Below are 16362 nucleotides of genomic sequence, written 5' to 3' on the forward strand. Positions count from 1 at the left end.
GTTTTTTGATTCTATTATTAACTTTCAAGTCACTCGTTTTTATCCTAGAGTTTCAACAATGTTAGGGATCTCAGTAATAATAATCTCGAAAGCATCCCAATAGTATGCGACATTCATTCATTGATGTGGTGACGTCATAGCAAAGGGTTAATTGAAAATTGCACTAATGAGCGACTATCAAACTGAGGCACAAAATTTTTTAATTAAATTAAAAATTACAATAATTTAATTAATTTAATTGCACCCCAATAAAACATTTTCGTTGACTAAATAAATAAGTTGCCCCAAAAATCAACAACAACAACAATTATGGGGTCGTTGAGGTATCGGCCCGGCCCAGCCCAATACAATAACCATAAGCTAATTATAATCAAATTAACTCGTCTCCTCATCTCGCAATTTCTTTTCAATTTTTTTTCCTTTTTAATTTTCCTTTCTATATCTCTCTCTGTGTATATATATATCTGCATCAGTACCTGTCCGGGCGATGAATCCATCGCAATATATGGACAAGCAGATAATGGATCCATCGTCGTCGTCGACATCAGTTCATCATCAGGGGTCGCTGTTGCAGGACAAATCTTTTATTGATTTGATGAATCATCCTTCCCAAGAAGACGGCGATCATGATGGTGCTACTGATAATCTTTCTGATGACGATAACGGAATTAAGAGATCAGTGATCTTTCCAAGCTATGATTTCCAGCCGATTCGCCCAATTTCGACTTCTTCTCCTAAACTCGATGGCGTTGGAGCAGGATCCGCGAGGGTTTGGAGCTCTGCCGAGTCTAAAATAAACTCAACTGCCAATATTACTAGAGTAATCCCTCTTGCCCTTTCTTTCTGTTTGCGGATATTGATTTATTTTATCTGTATTTATCATTTTATTGATCTGAGGTTGTTTACTTGTGATAATAAAACATGCAGCAGTTGGTCTGGCGTTCAATTTCAGCTGGTTGGGTGGGGTTTTAGGACCAATGGATTAGTTTTGGTTTTGGTTTTGGTTTTGGTTTTTATGGGTTGATATTGTGAATTGATTAACGTAGAAGATCTTGAATTGGTGACCTACGTTGCATTTGCCTTCATCATGTCTACGTCAATGCAGTATGTTTCATATATGAACGTTAATTTCTGGGCTTTTAGAAATTTTGTTTTAGTTAGTGGCGTTGGCTGATGCGTGAGAGTGTCGTACAGGAAATCAGTCCTTTCCTAACCCTTGTTTGTTTTCTTTAACCAACTATGCAATCTGCTCCTCTTGTATGATTGTAGTTTTGTTTTGTAAATCATCTTAGAGAAGGTTACAAAGCTTTCCAGTTCCCAATCCATTGTTTCTCTGGTAAGATACATCTTCCAGAACTTTTGTTCTACAATTAGATCCCCTACTTATGTTATTATTGATAAGCATTGGGAATTGTAATTGGAGAAAGGAAGTTTCCACCTAGAAGATTCTAATTCTTTTGTTTTTGTCTTTTGTGATGAACCGCAATTACCTGTGAATGCGATTTTGGAATCGCCATCGCAGGTCAAGGGAAGTTTTGTTATTTCTCAACCTCTATGATTGAATCATACAAATTGCTGTGATTGGAGGTGCAATTGCCGAAGCAAATGGAGTGGGACTCTGGCCTTTTTTGTTAACTGGCTGAATGCTAATGCTAAATTTCATTTCCTCTGTGATGACTTTTATCCAAGTTTTGAGGATATACTGGAAGATGTTGCTAGATTTTTATGCTTCATAACTTTTCATTTGAGGAAACTGATTGATGTTCTTTTATTGATACCTGTAGAAGTACCAGTCATGTTAATGGGGAAGTTAATATGTTTTTCCCCCTCCCCTTATAGCTTAGGTGTGGACTTCCCATATTGTTAACAAAGCAAAGGTTATTGCAGTTGCAAGGGAAGATGTGATATGTGATGGTCTATCAGCATAGTTTTGCTTGGTATTTGGATAAATTTTTGCATGTTTGAGGGCTCTATCGTTTTCAATAATCTTGATTAGTGCTTGGAGGATGGTGAATCTGGTTCCTTAACTATTGTTTGCATGTTGTATTTTCAAATATGGTTCCGAAACAGGTCCCTGTTTTAGTTCAGAGATACTTTATTTTAAATATTTCCATCTTCGATTCTCCCAGTGTTCTATTTGAGTCTGGGCTCAAAATTGTTGGACGTAAAAGATCCTACAATTTGCCAACTCCAATGTCTTTCTCCATATGTTATTTAATAATTCTTTTATCATTCATTTTCGCAAATCATTACGTTTTGTATGAAATAGTATTTTTCATATAGCTTATGCCATCTTTTTGTGCTTCTTTATCAATAATCTTGCTGAGAATTGCCGCCTCTTCTTTCTGTTTCTCAATTGTTAGCATTGGAAATGATCAGTATGTGTTCTGTGCAGAACTACAGTTCTTTGGACACTATTGAACCTGCAAAAGTTATTGTAGAGAAGGAGCAGAATGTCTTTGGTGCTGGGATAGTGGCTGAGATTGACCGAGTCATGAAGAAACATACTGATAATTTGCTGCATGTGATGGAGGGCGTTAGTACACGACTGACGCAGCTGGAGAGCCAAACACGCAACCTTGAGAATTCCATGGATGATTTGAAGATGTCTTTTGGAAACAATCAGGGGAGTACTGATGGGAAAATGAGACACCTGGAGAATATTTTGAGAGAGGTACAAGATACTCCTTTTTAGTGATTGCTTGCACAAAGGTTGCCTTTGGCATTTTGGTAGAAATAAGAAGCATGTGACATATTATATAAGTACCCCGATTGGAGGGTCACTTATTTGGTGCTACATTAGATCTGCTGAACATTCCCATACCCCTATTCATAGGCATGCCGGATAGTACAATCATATTTCGTTGTATTAGTGCCAGTGACACTGATGTAGAAGTCATCAACAAATATGATATTGAAGTGTGAAAATTGTAAAAAGCAACTGTTAGTGCATGGCATAGAAACCTATCATTGCATTCTTTGCTGAGAAATCTCATTTTAATGGCGGAGGGTTAGGATCAGTAGAGAGAATTCCACAAATGATACAGAGGATCATATATTTCCATACAGACTCATTATCGATCCTTTTACTTCTATTATTAGCTGTAAAGGGATAATCAAAGATAATCTTTTTCCTTAAAGTTCTCATTGTCCTTTGATTATAAAAAGACAGTCATAGAAATATGAGCTTCCTATTGATGTTTCTTATCACGAACCGGTTAGGCATGTGCTCTAAAGACCTATCATGTTAATTTGCAGACAAATTTGTAAGTTGTCATGCCATTCATCATTTTTTTTTTCCTGTAAGCATCAGTCATCATGACCACTATTTATTTTAGTGCACAATTGTTAATCTTTGGCTGTTCTTCTCTGGTGTGGATTATCAATTATATACAGGTGCAAACAGGGGTGGAAGATTTGAAGTATAAACAAGAAGGAGTAGAGGCTCAGCTACGGCTTTACAACATGCAAGTGTCCAAGGTAGAAAAACACTCGGAGAACCAGAATACTGGGCACATGGATACTGCGCAAGCGGCATCCGCTCTTCCTCAATCTTACCAACAACTTCCTCCTGCTACTTTTCCTCAGTCAATTCCTCCTCTTGTTATGCCACCATCTGTTCCTCTTCCTCCAGTTTCTATTCCTCAACAGAATCCACCACATCCAGCTCAGCTTCCTAATCAGTTCCCACAGAATCAGACACCTTCAGTACCTCAGCGAGATCCGTACTATTTGCCTTCTGGTCAAGCTCAAGAAGCCCCAGCTCCAAAATATCAGGCACCTCCATCTCAGCAGCCACAGCTCTCTCCTGCAGCACCACCGCATCAACCATATCAACCTGCTCCTCAGCCGCAGTACCCCCAGCCACCACAACCAACACAGCCTTCTCAGCTCCAACCTTCGCTGGGTCACCATCCTGAAGAGACACCTTACATGCCTCATCAAAACTACCCGCCTAACTTACGTCAGCCACCTTCTCAGCCATCCACTGGGTCTTCTCCCTCCCAACAATATTATGAAGCTCCCTCACACTTGTATGAGCCGCCCTCCAATAGATCTGGCTCGGGTTTTTCCTCTGGATATGGGCAACCAGCTGTGTCTGAATCATATCCTTTCAGTGGACAACCTTCTCAGTATGGTAGTAGCTCTCCCAGGAAACCACAACTCTCTACTCCCCCTGTGGCACAGATTGGTGGAAGTGGGTATCCTCAACTTCCAACGGCTCGGGTATTACCACAAGCTCTACCAACTGCTTCTGGTGTTGGCAGTGGGTCAAGCGCTGCAGGATCTGGTAATAGGGTCCCCGTTGATGATGTGATTGACAAAGTATCAAGTATGGGATTTCCAAGAGACCATGTTAGAGCGACTGTTCGAAAGCTAACGGAGAATGGCCAGTCAGTGGACCTTAATGTTGTACTGGATAAACTGATGAATGATGGGGAATTCCAGCCTCCGAGGGGTTGGTTTGGTCGCTAACAAGCTGTCTTGGGGATTCTACAATCTCATTTCTTGATCTGCTTCTCTGAGAGGAACTGGTTTCCTGGATAGTGTGGGAGTTACGTCTCTTTGCATGTTCTATCTCTCCAACCCCTCCCCTCATTTTTTCTTCTCACGTGAAATTTCACCTTATTGCTTTTCTGTCTAGCTGTGGATTGTAAGTTGTAACTGGTTAGCTTTATCGCATTTGTGTATACTCTAAAATAATTTGGAATGCATTGTTGAATCTTTGGTGGTCCTGGACGCTTAGTTATCTGTTTCTATTAGTTGGTTGATAAGTGCTGGACTTTGGCTTGAATTGGTCCGATCTGGAGGGGTCTAATAGTATATTATTATATGCTTGCACTTCTTTTATGGTTTTGCATTTGTTTATTGTTTAAGAGCTCATATCCTTGTTCAATTGTAGATATTAACCATTAAACTAATTGAAGCAGCTTGCATGATGGTGTTAAAACTGAAGATTTAAACCAGGGAAGAGAAACTAGTTAGCTTGATAATTCCTTTTACATTAGATGAAAGAACGAAGAAAATTGTGATTGACATTGTTACGAGCATATTCTGGGCCGTTCTTAGTGCCATCCTACCCATCTCACTCCTCTTATAATCGTTAATTTTAATATAGATAATTCAGATGTTAATGTCATCCTATTCGTCTCTCCCCTCTCTCTTATAATTGTTAATTTTAATATAAATTATTCTCTCCTCTTATAATCCTTAATTTTAATATAGATACATAAGGTGTTAATGTCATCCTACCCGTCTCACCCCTCTTATAACAATTAATTTTAATATAGATCATTGAGGTGTTAATACAACGAAAATGATTAGAATTCCAGTTGTTGAGTTGTGTGGATATGATTTAAAGTGCACGTGTGTCGGTTCCACAACACTTTAAATCATAGCTACACACCTTAGCAATTGAGATGTCAGTTGTTGGGACGAGTAATGCTACAATAATATTTCTCTAAGAAGAAAAAAAGGGGTGGGATTCCATCCCATCTTATTTGGGATGAGATTTGAAAAATCCGAGTAAATTCCCCATACAAAAGTGATAGAAATCTCAATCATTCCAGCGACTGATATGTCTCATTCAATCATCAGGTTTTGTGGGTCTCTACACTTACATCAATGAGTTAATCAAGGAACAAGATGAATTATTGGGATGACTAGAATCCCTAATATCTTTGTTTCCTATAAAATAAATAAATAGATAGATTGGTGGGCATTCCTTTAGATGAGGGACTTGAGTTCCAACTGCTGGCTCTTATAATCGTGGGTCAAACGTGGAAATACCATAACGAAATTTTGCATGGAGCTTCAGCTAAGCCTATCCATGAGTTGTTGCACCACATCAGACTTTTGCATGTTCGTCATTGTCAAACTTCGAAGTTGCATCCCTTCAATCCAATTGTGCCCATGTTGAGCTGGTTCCCTCCCCCTTTGAATTGTGTGCAGGTGCAATTTGATGTGGCTATGGGGCAAAATTCTACTTCAACTGTAGCCATGCTTGATCTTCTTCGGGTGAGGTTTTATTTGCTTCAGTTTGCATCGGTCCGAAGGTGGATCCTATGGTGGGAGAGGCGATGGCCCTTCAATTGGGGATTCATAGGTGTTTAGATTTTCAATTCCAGGAGATTAAATTAGAGGGTGATGCTTTGATTGTGATTAATGCGGTTCTTAAGCCTCATCTGGTTTCTCATTGGGTGATTGAGAATTTGGTTGATAATATCAGGGTCGCCTTGCATGGGATCCCGAATTGGAGTATCTCAAAGGTTAGCAAGCGTCAAAATACTTGAGCGAATTGTCTTGCCAAATGGGTTGTGGCTAAGAATCTTTCTAGCAACATACCCAATCACTTTCTTCCCTTGTTACAACTTTAGTTGGATACCAAGCATGATCCTCCTTACCATTGTTTTGGTCTTTCCCCTTTGTTATTCTAGTTCTGTTTGTGCCTGACAAAAAAAAAAAAGATAGATGGGTCAAACTACAATTAGTAAATTCTATTGGGAGAAAAGTTCAAATTGTCAATCTTATTTTTGTCGTCCTTTCATCGGCGTTTTTTTTGTGCACATCGTTTCTCTCTCCCCCTCGACAATCCTCTCTCCATCTTCTATACCCCAAAACCAAAAGTATTCCCAAAAACCCTCACAATATCACGCTCTCTAGAAAGTCTCTTGTACTCTGCTGGTTTTCACAAATCCCTATTCGATTTGCTTCGTGTTACGATCCTCTCCTCCCATCGCAGCTATTCTTTTTCCTCCCGAAATGCCCTTTCGTGGCATCGTTTTTACCTCCTTGTCCGTCACACATCGGAGTGGAATTAATCTGTAATGACACGAGACCGCGAAAGCTGTCGGCCGCTCATTTCTTGTTGAAGATTTGGTAGGTTTTTCTATTTCGATTCTATTTCATTCGCTTTTTTTCTTCGTCTATTTTTTAATTGAATCTATCATAAAACTTAGAGGAATTTTTCTGGTCCTGTTCGTTCAATTTTGGAAATTTTCTGGAGTCTCTGTTGTGTAATTTGTTCAAATTTACGACTATTGAAGCTTCTTTTGCGGGTTTATTTTGATCGTATGCATGTATTGAATCAATTTCTTGACTAGTGTCCTCGATTAGGGTTATAGTTTTCTAGTTTTGTGTTTTTGTGACTGTTGAATGTAGCTCGTTTTATTGAAAATTGAATTTGTGATTGACATTATACGGGTTAGAAGCACTTTTGGTGGCTGTCTTTTTAGGTTCTTTTTCTGTTGACAAAATTGTTGGTTCAGTTTAGAAGTAAATTAGTGGATTTATAAATTCTGATGAGGTGCCAATTTAGTTGGTTTTAGGTAACATCTAACCTGGTGGCGATTGATCAGTGGTTACTATGCTTATGTGCCAAACTGTCTCTGCCATTTACTTCAGTTACGTGTCTTGCTTCCACGAATGGGTTTATATCATTACATATTCGGGAGAGAATTTCCTTAGGTTGGTTCGTAAAGCAATTTAATGCATTTAATCTGAACTTCCAGTGCGCTGCCAGTGACGTAGCAATTTGAGTTTTTATTGGGTCTAAAGTTAGTTAGGGGCCTTTACAAATCAGTTTACTCGAGTTTGTTGATTTTCATATTGTCTTGACTGTATGTAGATGTAATAATAATCACCTGGCTGGTTTTTTATGGGTTTGTCAGCGAGGTCGATGGAAGACAGTTTTGTTACCATAATTAATTATCATTGAATTCATATCACATGCTTAAGTTATAAAAGCCAGTTATGCCAAAAGGAGTTAGCTAGGTGTAAAAGCCATTCAGCACTGTGAATCGTAGAAGATTCTTAACATTAAAATGAATCACATAACGATACTGTAAATATCTTGTTTTTTGTATATAAAAAAAATACGGTTTGCGTTCCTCATTGATTATGGTAAACAGTAAAGGTGGAGCACTGGAGCTGTAGGATATTAAGGATGGAGTAACTACCACAGCAAGAATTTTAATTTCATAGAATAGCAAAACAAAGTAAATTTCGATTTCAACTTAACAAGTTCTTTCCAAACCACGCTAACATTAATAAGGCCTCCTTTTGGCATTGTGCCCTAAGAGTTAAATAGATTGATATGACAACATAATGATAAAATGACTTTCCGATCTTGACATTTTTTTTCATATAGAAGGTCAAGTAAATTGTTTTGCATTGATTAATATGGTTAATCAGTACTAGCTGTAAGTTCAGTCTGAATAGATTTTTGCACTGTCTTGATTTTCTGTGTTCGTAGTACTCATCATAATTGTTAGTGTTTCTGCACATGGATCATTGGTCATACCCCCTTACAAATTTCATTGGAAACAAAAATTAAACTGCAGAAGGTCTTGTGCGGTTTGTTTATCATTAAAAGAAATGTTAAAAGAATGAGTTGAGTCAAGTTTCATTTATATGGTGCATTTTTAAGTGTCACATTGTGGATGGTCTCTTCACATACTGGAATAGGAATCTCACGTAATCCCGAAATATATCTAATGTAATAATAGTAAAAGTGCTGTGTTATTTTAATATTTTTCATGTGTTTTCTTGCAATTAAGTAATTGAATTCTCTACACATTTTGTAATGTCTAACAGTACCTTTCCAGGATGATTTGAATTGACCCAACAAAACAATACAAAGAGAGTATTCTTCTCAGAGGAAGGAATAGATTTTCTGAAGTTGTGCGTCTTTCCTGCATTGTGGTCTAACATTAATGTATTTTTGTGTTCGTAATGCCCATTATTCTTCATAGTCAAATGTTAGAGGTTTTATTCATTAAATCTGAGCTGTTGGGCTCTACAGCTTGACCATTCATATAATTAAATTTACTCCAGCCTAATAGTTTGACTGTTCACTTCTTCTGGAGGATGCTGTATTCAAGTTAAGTCTAGTGGGTTTCAGAGTTCCTGTCAAGTTTGGGAGACTTGTGGCATCCTCAAGCTGCTAATCTTGTGGGACACTCAATGATTCATGCTCATATACAACCCAAACACTTCCACGCCCACACCCACACACAAAAAGATGCAAATGAAGAATAGATGAAATAGTTGTCCCCAGTTTACATGATTTTTTATATGCAAGGAAATTGAGTTTTCGAAATGCCAAATTTGTATTGGAAGTGTCTCTTGTGCTGATCATTTGATGTGACTGTTCCAAACCAAATACTACTGCAAGGCCAGTCCTTGCACGATGACTGGCCATCCTTCTCTGGAACTCATGTAGAGGCATTTGAGCGGCTGCCAATCAGATGAATGTTCTTCCTGTTTGCTGTAAGCTATCTTTAGGGATCCTCGAATGAAGGAGATAATTTGTTGTCGAACATATTTATCTCATTTAAAATTTTGATTTTTTTCTTTGACAAAGCTTTGCCATGCAATTCATATGTTTTGTGTCAATTAACTTTCTAGTTGGGTGGGCAGCTTTCAAATACTTGATGTTTTCTTCCTGTCTTTGGCATTTGTAAATTGTCAAAGTTGTATTGGCATCGGTCATCACAACTATTTTGTAGCTTGACCTCATAACTTTGTGCTTCCAGTGTAATGGGCTATGGATATACGTGATATTGTAATATTCACTAAATATGGTTGCATATTTTTAACAAATTTGCATTGCAATTGCAATTTTAATTCCCATCCGAGTATATTATCTTTCACGATTCATATCATTATGGAAATGAATAACTGAGAGCTGCCATCTGCTATACTCTTGATGTAAATGTTTTAGCTTTGCTGATTGCTTTACTGTTCTTGACAGCAAAGTGGCTCAATTGCCGCGGCTGGAGAGAGCTTGAAACTTTTGATGCCATAAGTAACCCAGGAGTATATATCAAGAGGATCAAATGGAGCTCAAAATTTCGTCTGCAAAGTCCAGGGGTCTCACCCCACCCGACTGTGTCAGAGATCCTGAGGGAAAAGAAGTCAGTGATGAGGATGATGATGATCGTAATCATAAGCATCGTAGACAGGACTGCCAATCGCAGTCTTTTGAGAGAGATGCTGTGGAACCAGTTTATGTAAGGCCTTATAGGAAGCGTGACCCTAAACCTTTTGAAAATGGGCATCCTTTCTTGGAAAATGAATCTCAAGCTAGTCAAAGCTGGAGAAACTATAGCAAGGCTCCGCTAGAGAAAGATTTTACTGTGAAGTTTGAAAAAAGGCGTCCTGGCTTAGTGTCACTTCCACGAGGACCTTCGGATCCGAATGAAAGGATCAGAGTGAACCAAATATTTCCTGGTGATGCTGGTCCGGGACGGGGAAGGGGAAGAGGAAGAGGAATGGACCTTGGTGCTTGGAATCAACATGATTCAAGGTTCAGCTCGGTGGATATCGCTTCTCAAATGGTTCAGCAGCGGCCCATTGCTCCTGGCCTTTTTGCAGGGAGAGGGTTGCCAAATGCATTTGGATTAATGCCAGGACTGCCAAATGGTGGCCTGGATACATTTCACTCCATTGGTTTGCAAGGAACTTTTAGACCACAATTAAACTCTTCACTAAATATTGGTATACCTCGTCAGCGATGTAGGGATTTTGAGGAACGTGGATTTTGTCTTAGAGGAGACATGTGCCCAATGGAACATGGTCTCAACCGTATTGTCATTGAAGATGTTCAGGTATGTGAATACTGAACATAAATCCTATTTCTAGGCTTCAGATATTTGACATTATAAGCAAAAGAAAGTGCTTTGTGGGTTGTGGCAATGCTTGTCATTGTGGATCCAACCAGTAGTTTGAAGGTTCAGGTTATCTATATGGAAAGCTACTGATTTTATATGTGCTAGTTATGTTTTCAACCTCAAATGAATTGTTGCTTCAACTGCCAAATGCCTAATTGCAGCAAACCTGCACGTGACAGCATGTGCTTTAGAGGCACAGGCAATTGCTTAATCTATTCTTGTTGCTATTAAGTTATTTTTTTGAATATTTGGCTGCTACTAAGTTATTAAGTTATGAACTAGTATATTTAATTTCTTGTTTTGAAGTTAACAAGATGATGGTCGTTATCGGCTAGGAAATATATTCAAATTGCCATAGCTAATTCCTTTGGTTGTGTAATTTGCAGAGCCTTTCGCAGTTTAACCTCCCAGTTTCACTTTCAAGTGCTCAACTAGCAGGAACAGTGGCTGGACCAGGAACTGTATCTTCGATTGGTAATCCTTCAAGTAATTTTATGAATGGCAAAGCCCATGGCAAGGGTACCAAACTTGGAATGGCTGATGATGCCTTGGGCTTGAATGGTGCATATTCTGGTTCTTTTAGTTCTGGTGGAGCAGACTTGTACGATCCAGACCAGCCATTGTGGAATAGCAATTCCCTGAAACATCAACTTCTCTCTTGGCGCTACCTTCGCCCAAGAATGATGGAAATGAAATGTTATTGAATGGTGATACTTCAGTTCGTCCTCATGTCAGATTACATGATATTGCTGATAGTGAAAGCCCAGCAAGAAGCGCAGCTACTGCCATTGGTTCACAGGGTACAAGTTCATCAGTTTGGGGTAGAATTGGTAGTTCGAAAGGTGGATTAGATATAAAAGAAAATTGTAATTCAACTACAAGCTCCTCAAATTATATTGAGAATGACAGTAAGAAAGATCAAGATTTAGTAGCCAATGTCAAAAGCACTTCTCGTCATGGAAAGTCATTTAATCCTGAGGATGTTGGTCCAAAATTCACGGATTCATCTCCAGGGACACAGATTGATGCAGTTCGTAATATTCGTAGACTGTCCCAGAAGGCTGTGCGTACTCTATTTGTCAATGGCATTCCTCAGAAAACCAACAAGAAGGAGGCTCTGCTTTCTCATTTTCAAAAATTTGGACAAGTTATTGACATATATATTCCATCAAACAGTGAACGAGCTTTTGTTCAGTTTTCAAAAAGGGAAGAGGCGGAAGCTGCACTTAGGGCACCTGATGCTGTAATGGGTAACCGCTTTATTAAGCTATGGTGGGCTAATCGTGACAGCATTCCTGAAGATGGCATGAATGGTGGAAGTAATGTATTATCCCTCGGAGTCACAGCTGCTCCTGCTCCACCCCATCCATTCATCACTAACAGAGGAAAATATGCTTTTCAATCTGCACCAAAGAGTAATACAATTCATGCTTCAGACACTTCTCTGCCTGCTTCTGATCAACCTAAACCTTTGGTGACAAACAGTCCCAAGGTTACACCCCCTTTACCGAAGAAGCTAGATAGTTTGGAGCACTTGAAGGAGGAACTCCGCAAGAAGCAAGAGCTGCTGGACCAGAAGCGTGATGACTTCCGGCGCCAGTTGGACAGACTTGCAAAACAGGTAATGCCAAGACTCCATAATTTTTTTAGTAGTTCTAAATTTTTATGTGATTCTTTTTTAACGATGTATGAATTGTTCCCCTTTATATATCTGATGAACTTTTGGAGGCCAGAATGTGTAGTACTTATGTGGTAGTGGCACATGGCATCTTGCGTCTGATTGCAAGGTGATAGAGGGCAAATTTAGAAATTCTGTGCTAGTGTGCTACAAGTGCTTTTGGTGACTTAAGGCTTTTAAAAGGGTTTTAAAAGCAAGAGGCTATCTACAACTTTTAAGTTCTAGGTTACCAAAAAAACGGTAACATCAAGGAAAATATGAGGTTTTGTTTGGTTTTCTGGTGTGAAAAACTACTAATATTGTGGACACCGTATTACAGGACATATAAGGGAATAGTATTAGAAGAAAAGTAGAAGGTAAAAGAAAGCGAAAGAAGCAATTATTGGTGATGTTCTTGTGTGAAAGTTCCACTAGACACTAGTACTGTTGAAAAGGTTCCCATTAGAATTGTTAACCCAAAGGTTTTACGTGCTAAGCAAACTTTCCATGAAGTAGTCGAAGTTGTACCTTTGTCTGGAAAGATTCTGCTGTTACTCTACTTCCTAAGTAGCCAACAGATAGCCATAGGATGATAGGAATGCGGTGCATGTGGACCAATTGTTTTTGTTTCAACTTTCAAGACCAACAATTTTAATTTTTAATCCACCGGGTCAGAGACGAATTAACCTTCTTATGCCCATGTAATTACAAAAATGTTTCCCAAAATTTCCTGGCCAAGGACAATGCAACGGCTAGTGATTGACAGATTTGTCTTTTGCACATTTAGCATTTATTATCAAGCGAGAGGCCTCTTCTTTTGGACAGCTCCCATGCACAAGACTCCCATTGTGGGCAGAGTTGGGGATAGGTTGTATGTATGCAGACCTAAAGTTAGTTAAGACTATAGTGGATTGCTAATCTGTGCTTAGCGAATAACACCTCTTGTCTTCTTGGCTGGGATTGACGGATGCTCATATAGCAGCTTCCTATAGTTTAGGAGGGAACCTACTTACCAGTCTTGTGCTCCTCTATTGAGCTCTATGATCCATGGAGTACCAGGTCGAAGCCTGCTGAGGTGATCATTGATTGGAGGCTCCTCATCAGAGGCAAAACTCTACAGCTGAGGAAAATTTTCTTTTAATGGCAAGCTTACCAACAAGATATCTTCCCATAACCTAACAGTGTCTCCTTTTCAAACTATGTTAAATGATAAATTTATACCAAAGTCTTGCTAATTTCCCTATGTGGGTCATTATATATCACTTCCTTAGGACTTCTTATACTTTGTAGTACAACCCTTGTCATGAGCTCATATATAGCCACAATTGATCTCGTAAACATGTGATCTCTATGAATGGAAAATTTCCATAGCCATTTGCCAAGGAGAGCTTTATGGAAAAGGGAAAGGGAAATAATTCCCAAGTCTCCAACTTCTTTTGGTTGCATAAGCTGTCTAGATTATTATGGCATTACTTTGAGTCAAGAAGAAAGAACAAATGAGCAAGGGAGTTGTCCATCTATTTGCAATACAGATGTAAAGTTGTCCAACTATGTGCAGTGTTTTCAGCAATTCTGAAATCTGATTGTTTAGCAGGCTAAAGTTGTCAAAGGTGATGCAGTGATAGAGCAAGCTTCTAAAAGACAAAAAGTGGGAATTGTTACTGACGTTGCAAAAGCTACTAGTCCAAAACCATCCGATCCCGGTGCTGCTGTGACATCTCCACTTGTTGAGATGGTGGAAAAAATGAAGAACAGAATGGAGACTGCAGTTCCCCCTTGTCCTGAGAAAAGTACGGCCATACTTGAGCAGGAGTCCACAAACTCAAAGCACCAAATTGGTCCAGTTGCAGCTGCTGGGACTCCTTTTCTGTTGAATAGATACAAGCTGGACAACCGGCCCACTGCATTCAGAGTTATTCCACCTTTGCCTTCTGAATTTGCTAATGTAAGTTGTTTTTTGGCTCTCATCTCCTATCCCAGTTTTGTAACATATCACGGGTTTGGTATTTTTTAGGATAAGGGTAGATATGTTAATATTTTGGAATTGTTTTCAAAGTAAGGGATAATTTTGTTGTTTAATATTTGCATGATGGGGACAGTTAAGAAGTCTTTCCTGGTAGAACTGTGCAAGTTTTATTGAGCATCATGCTCAGTTTGAGTTAGGTCAGCACTTATAGAATGCAAATCAGGAATCAAATATTGAATAGGCTAATCATATCATTATCATGTCCTATTCACTCCTTGAAACATAGGTGCATAAAATTCCAGTATTTGTTTTAGTCCATCCTTTAAAAGGGCAAATAGGATTTGGGGTATTTGGACTGTGTTTCTTCACATTAGAATCCATCATTATTTGTACTGTGAATTTTAAATGCTGCGGGAGAGGAAAAACTATGACGATATGTATGTCCTTGTGTCACCACCCTTTTATTTTCATCCCTCTCTAAGCAAATCATGTTGAACTATGGCCTTCGGGGATATGAAATACCCTATGGGGCATTTGGTTGGTATTTAAAGGGTGGAATGAGGGTGGGAATCCACCATTCTCTTGTTTGGTTAATTTTGGGAGGGTGGAATCCCAAATTCATTTCACCATTTATTCTCCCTTTGTGAAGAATAGCGAAGCTCACCAAAATGGTGAGAATGACTATTCTCCACAAGATAGAATGAGTTTTAAATCTTTTGATGTATAAAATACTATCTTGCCCTTATTAGTTAAGCTAAAATAATAGAAAATGTTATTTTTATTTTTTAAAAAGAAAATGGGTAATATGAAAATTGTACTATTAAAATTTTCACTCATACTCACTCTTTATTTCATACAAAATATAATCATGTTCACCTCGCCCTCACCTCACACTCGTGCTCATTTAATTATGAACCAAATGCCTTGTTACTGCTTGTAATTGTCATTTTTGTCTTTTCTCTCTCTTTGTAGCCCTCTAATAATTTGAAGTTCTGGTGGTTGAAAAAAACAGATGGATTACATGGAAAATGGTTTAGGTTCGTCTAGTAATTCTGTCTGTAAATGACATTAATGAAGGATAGGTGGTTTCAATGTCATTCAGGTTGCTGTCTTGAAGGAACACTTCTCATCATACGGTGATCTTTCTACGGTGGAACTTGAAGATGTGGAAGCCTGGGACAGTAGTGACAGTTCGGGGACAAATAAGAAGTGCTCAGCTCGTATAACCTTCAAAACACGCCATTCAGCTGAGTTGGCGTATCTAAATGGTAAATGCTGGCAAGGACACACAATGCAATTTATGTGGCTAACATCACGTAATTCTAGCACTGAACCTACTGGCGGAGAAAAATCTCCTTCAGCCCCCAAGTTTCACATAGATTCTAATTCTCATCCATCGGAAAAGCTAGCGTCCACAGGTTCCCAGGAAGTCACTGCATCAGGAAAAGGAGAAACTGACAATTCAGGAGGAAGAGATGGTGTACCCATTGTGGCGTCGCAGGAAGTATCCCAGCCTAGTCCAAAGGCAATTTCCAGTGGTGAGGAGTCCCCTTAAGGCAATGGCTATTGATGGCTGACTGTTGATTTTGTACAGTGAGGTAAAATGTTAGAACTATTGAACTGTAATTTTCTCACATTTTGTGTTAGCAATTGTTGAAATTTATTCTCAATAGTTTTCATTAAACGCGCGGAGATGTGAAGGAGAAGCTATCTGAATTTTGACTTCCACCTAAGGAAAATGGTTGGGTGGTCAAAGTGGTAAATTCTGTTGTCTTTCAACATAGATTCTAGGGACTGAAGGAACAGCTGGGTCTTTTTTTTTTTGGTCGAAGTCACTTAAATGTTTATACAAAAACAGGGGATCTCTGATTTCCCTCAACTTTGAGACACAACATATTAGCTCAATGATTGATAGATATGAGGCATGGCTCAATATGTTTTGATAAATTTGTTCAACGGCTATGCTATTAGCTCGAGTGTTTTTGTAATGACATTGTCAGTGTGTTCCAACTCTTGTCGTTTGTTTATCTATGGAGCAAAAATTAGGGGTGACAAAATTTTGTCCG

General features: G+C 38.8%; 1 protein-coding gene and 1 pseudogene across 1 annotated transcript; both read left to right on the plus strand.

The window, feature by feature from the left end:
• Positions 1–403: 403 nt before the first annotated feature.
• Positions 404–4804, plus strand: LOC120000323 (transcriptional regulator DEF1). Its single transcript, XM_038848348.1, has 3 exons — positions 404–820; positions 2396–2674; positions 3397–4804. Exons 1-3 carry the CDS (start codon positions 488–490, stop codon positions 4474–4476), a joined length of 1692 nt encoding a protein of 563 aa, XP_038704276.1. The 5' UTR covers positions 404–487; the 3' UTR covers positions 4477–4804.
• A 1754-nt stretch (positions 4805–6558) lies between these two features.
• On the plus strand, positions 6559–16229 carry LOC120000254 (annotated as a pseudogene).
• Positions 16230–16362: the final 133 nt, after the last annotated feature.

Source organism: Tripterygium wilfordii, chromosome 6 (genome assembly GCF_013401445.1).
Source record: "Tripterygium wilfordii isolate XIE 37 chromosome 6, ASM1340144v1, whole genome shotgun sequence".
Lineage (NCBI taxonomy): Eukaryota > Viridiplantae > Streptophyta > Magnoliopsida > Celastrales > Celastraceae > Tripterygium > Tripterygium wilfordii.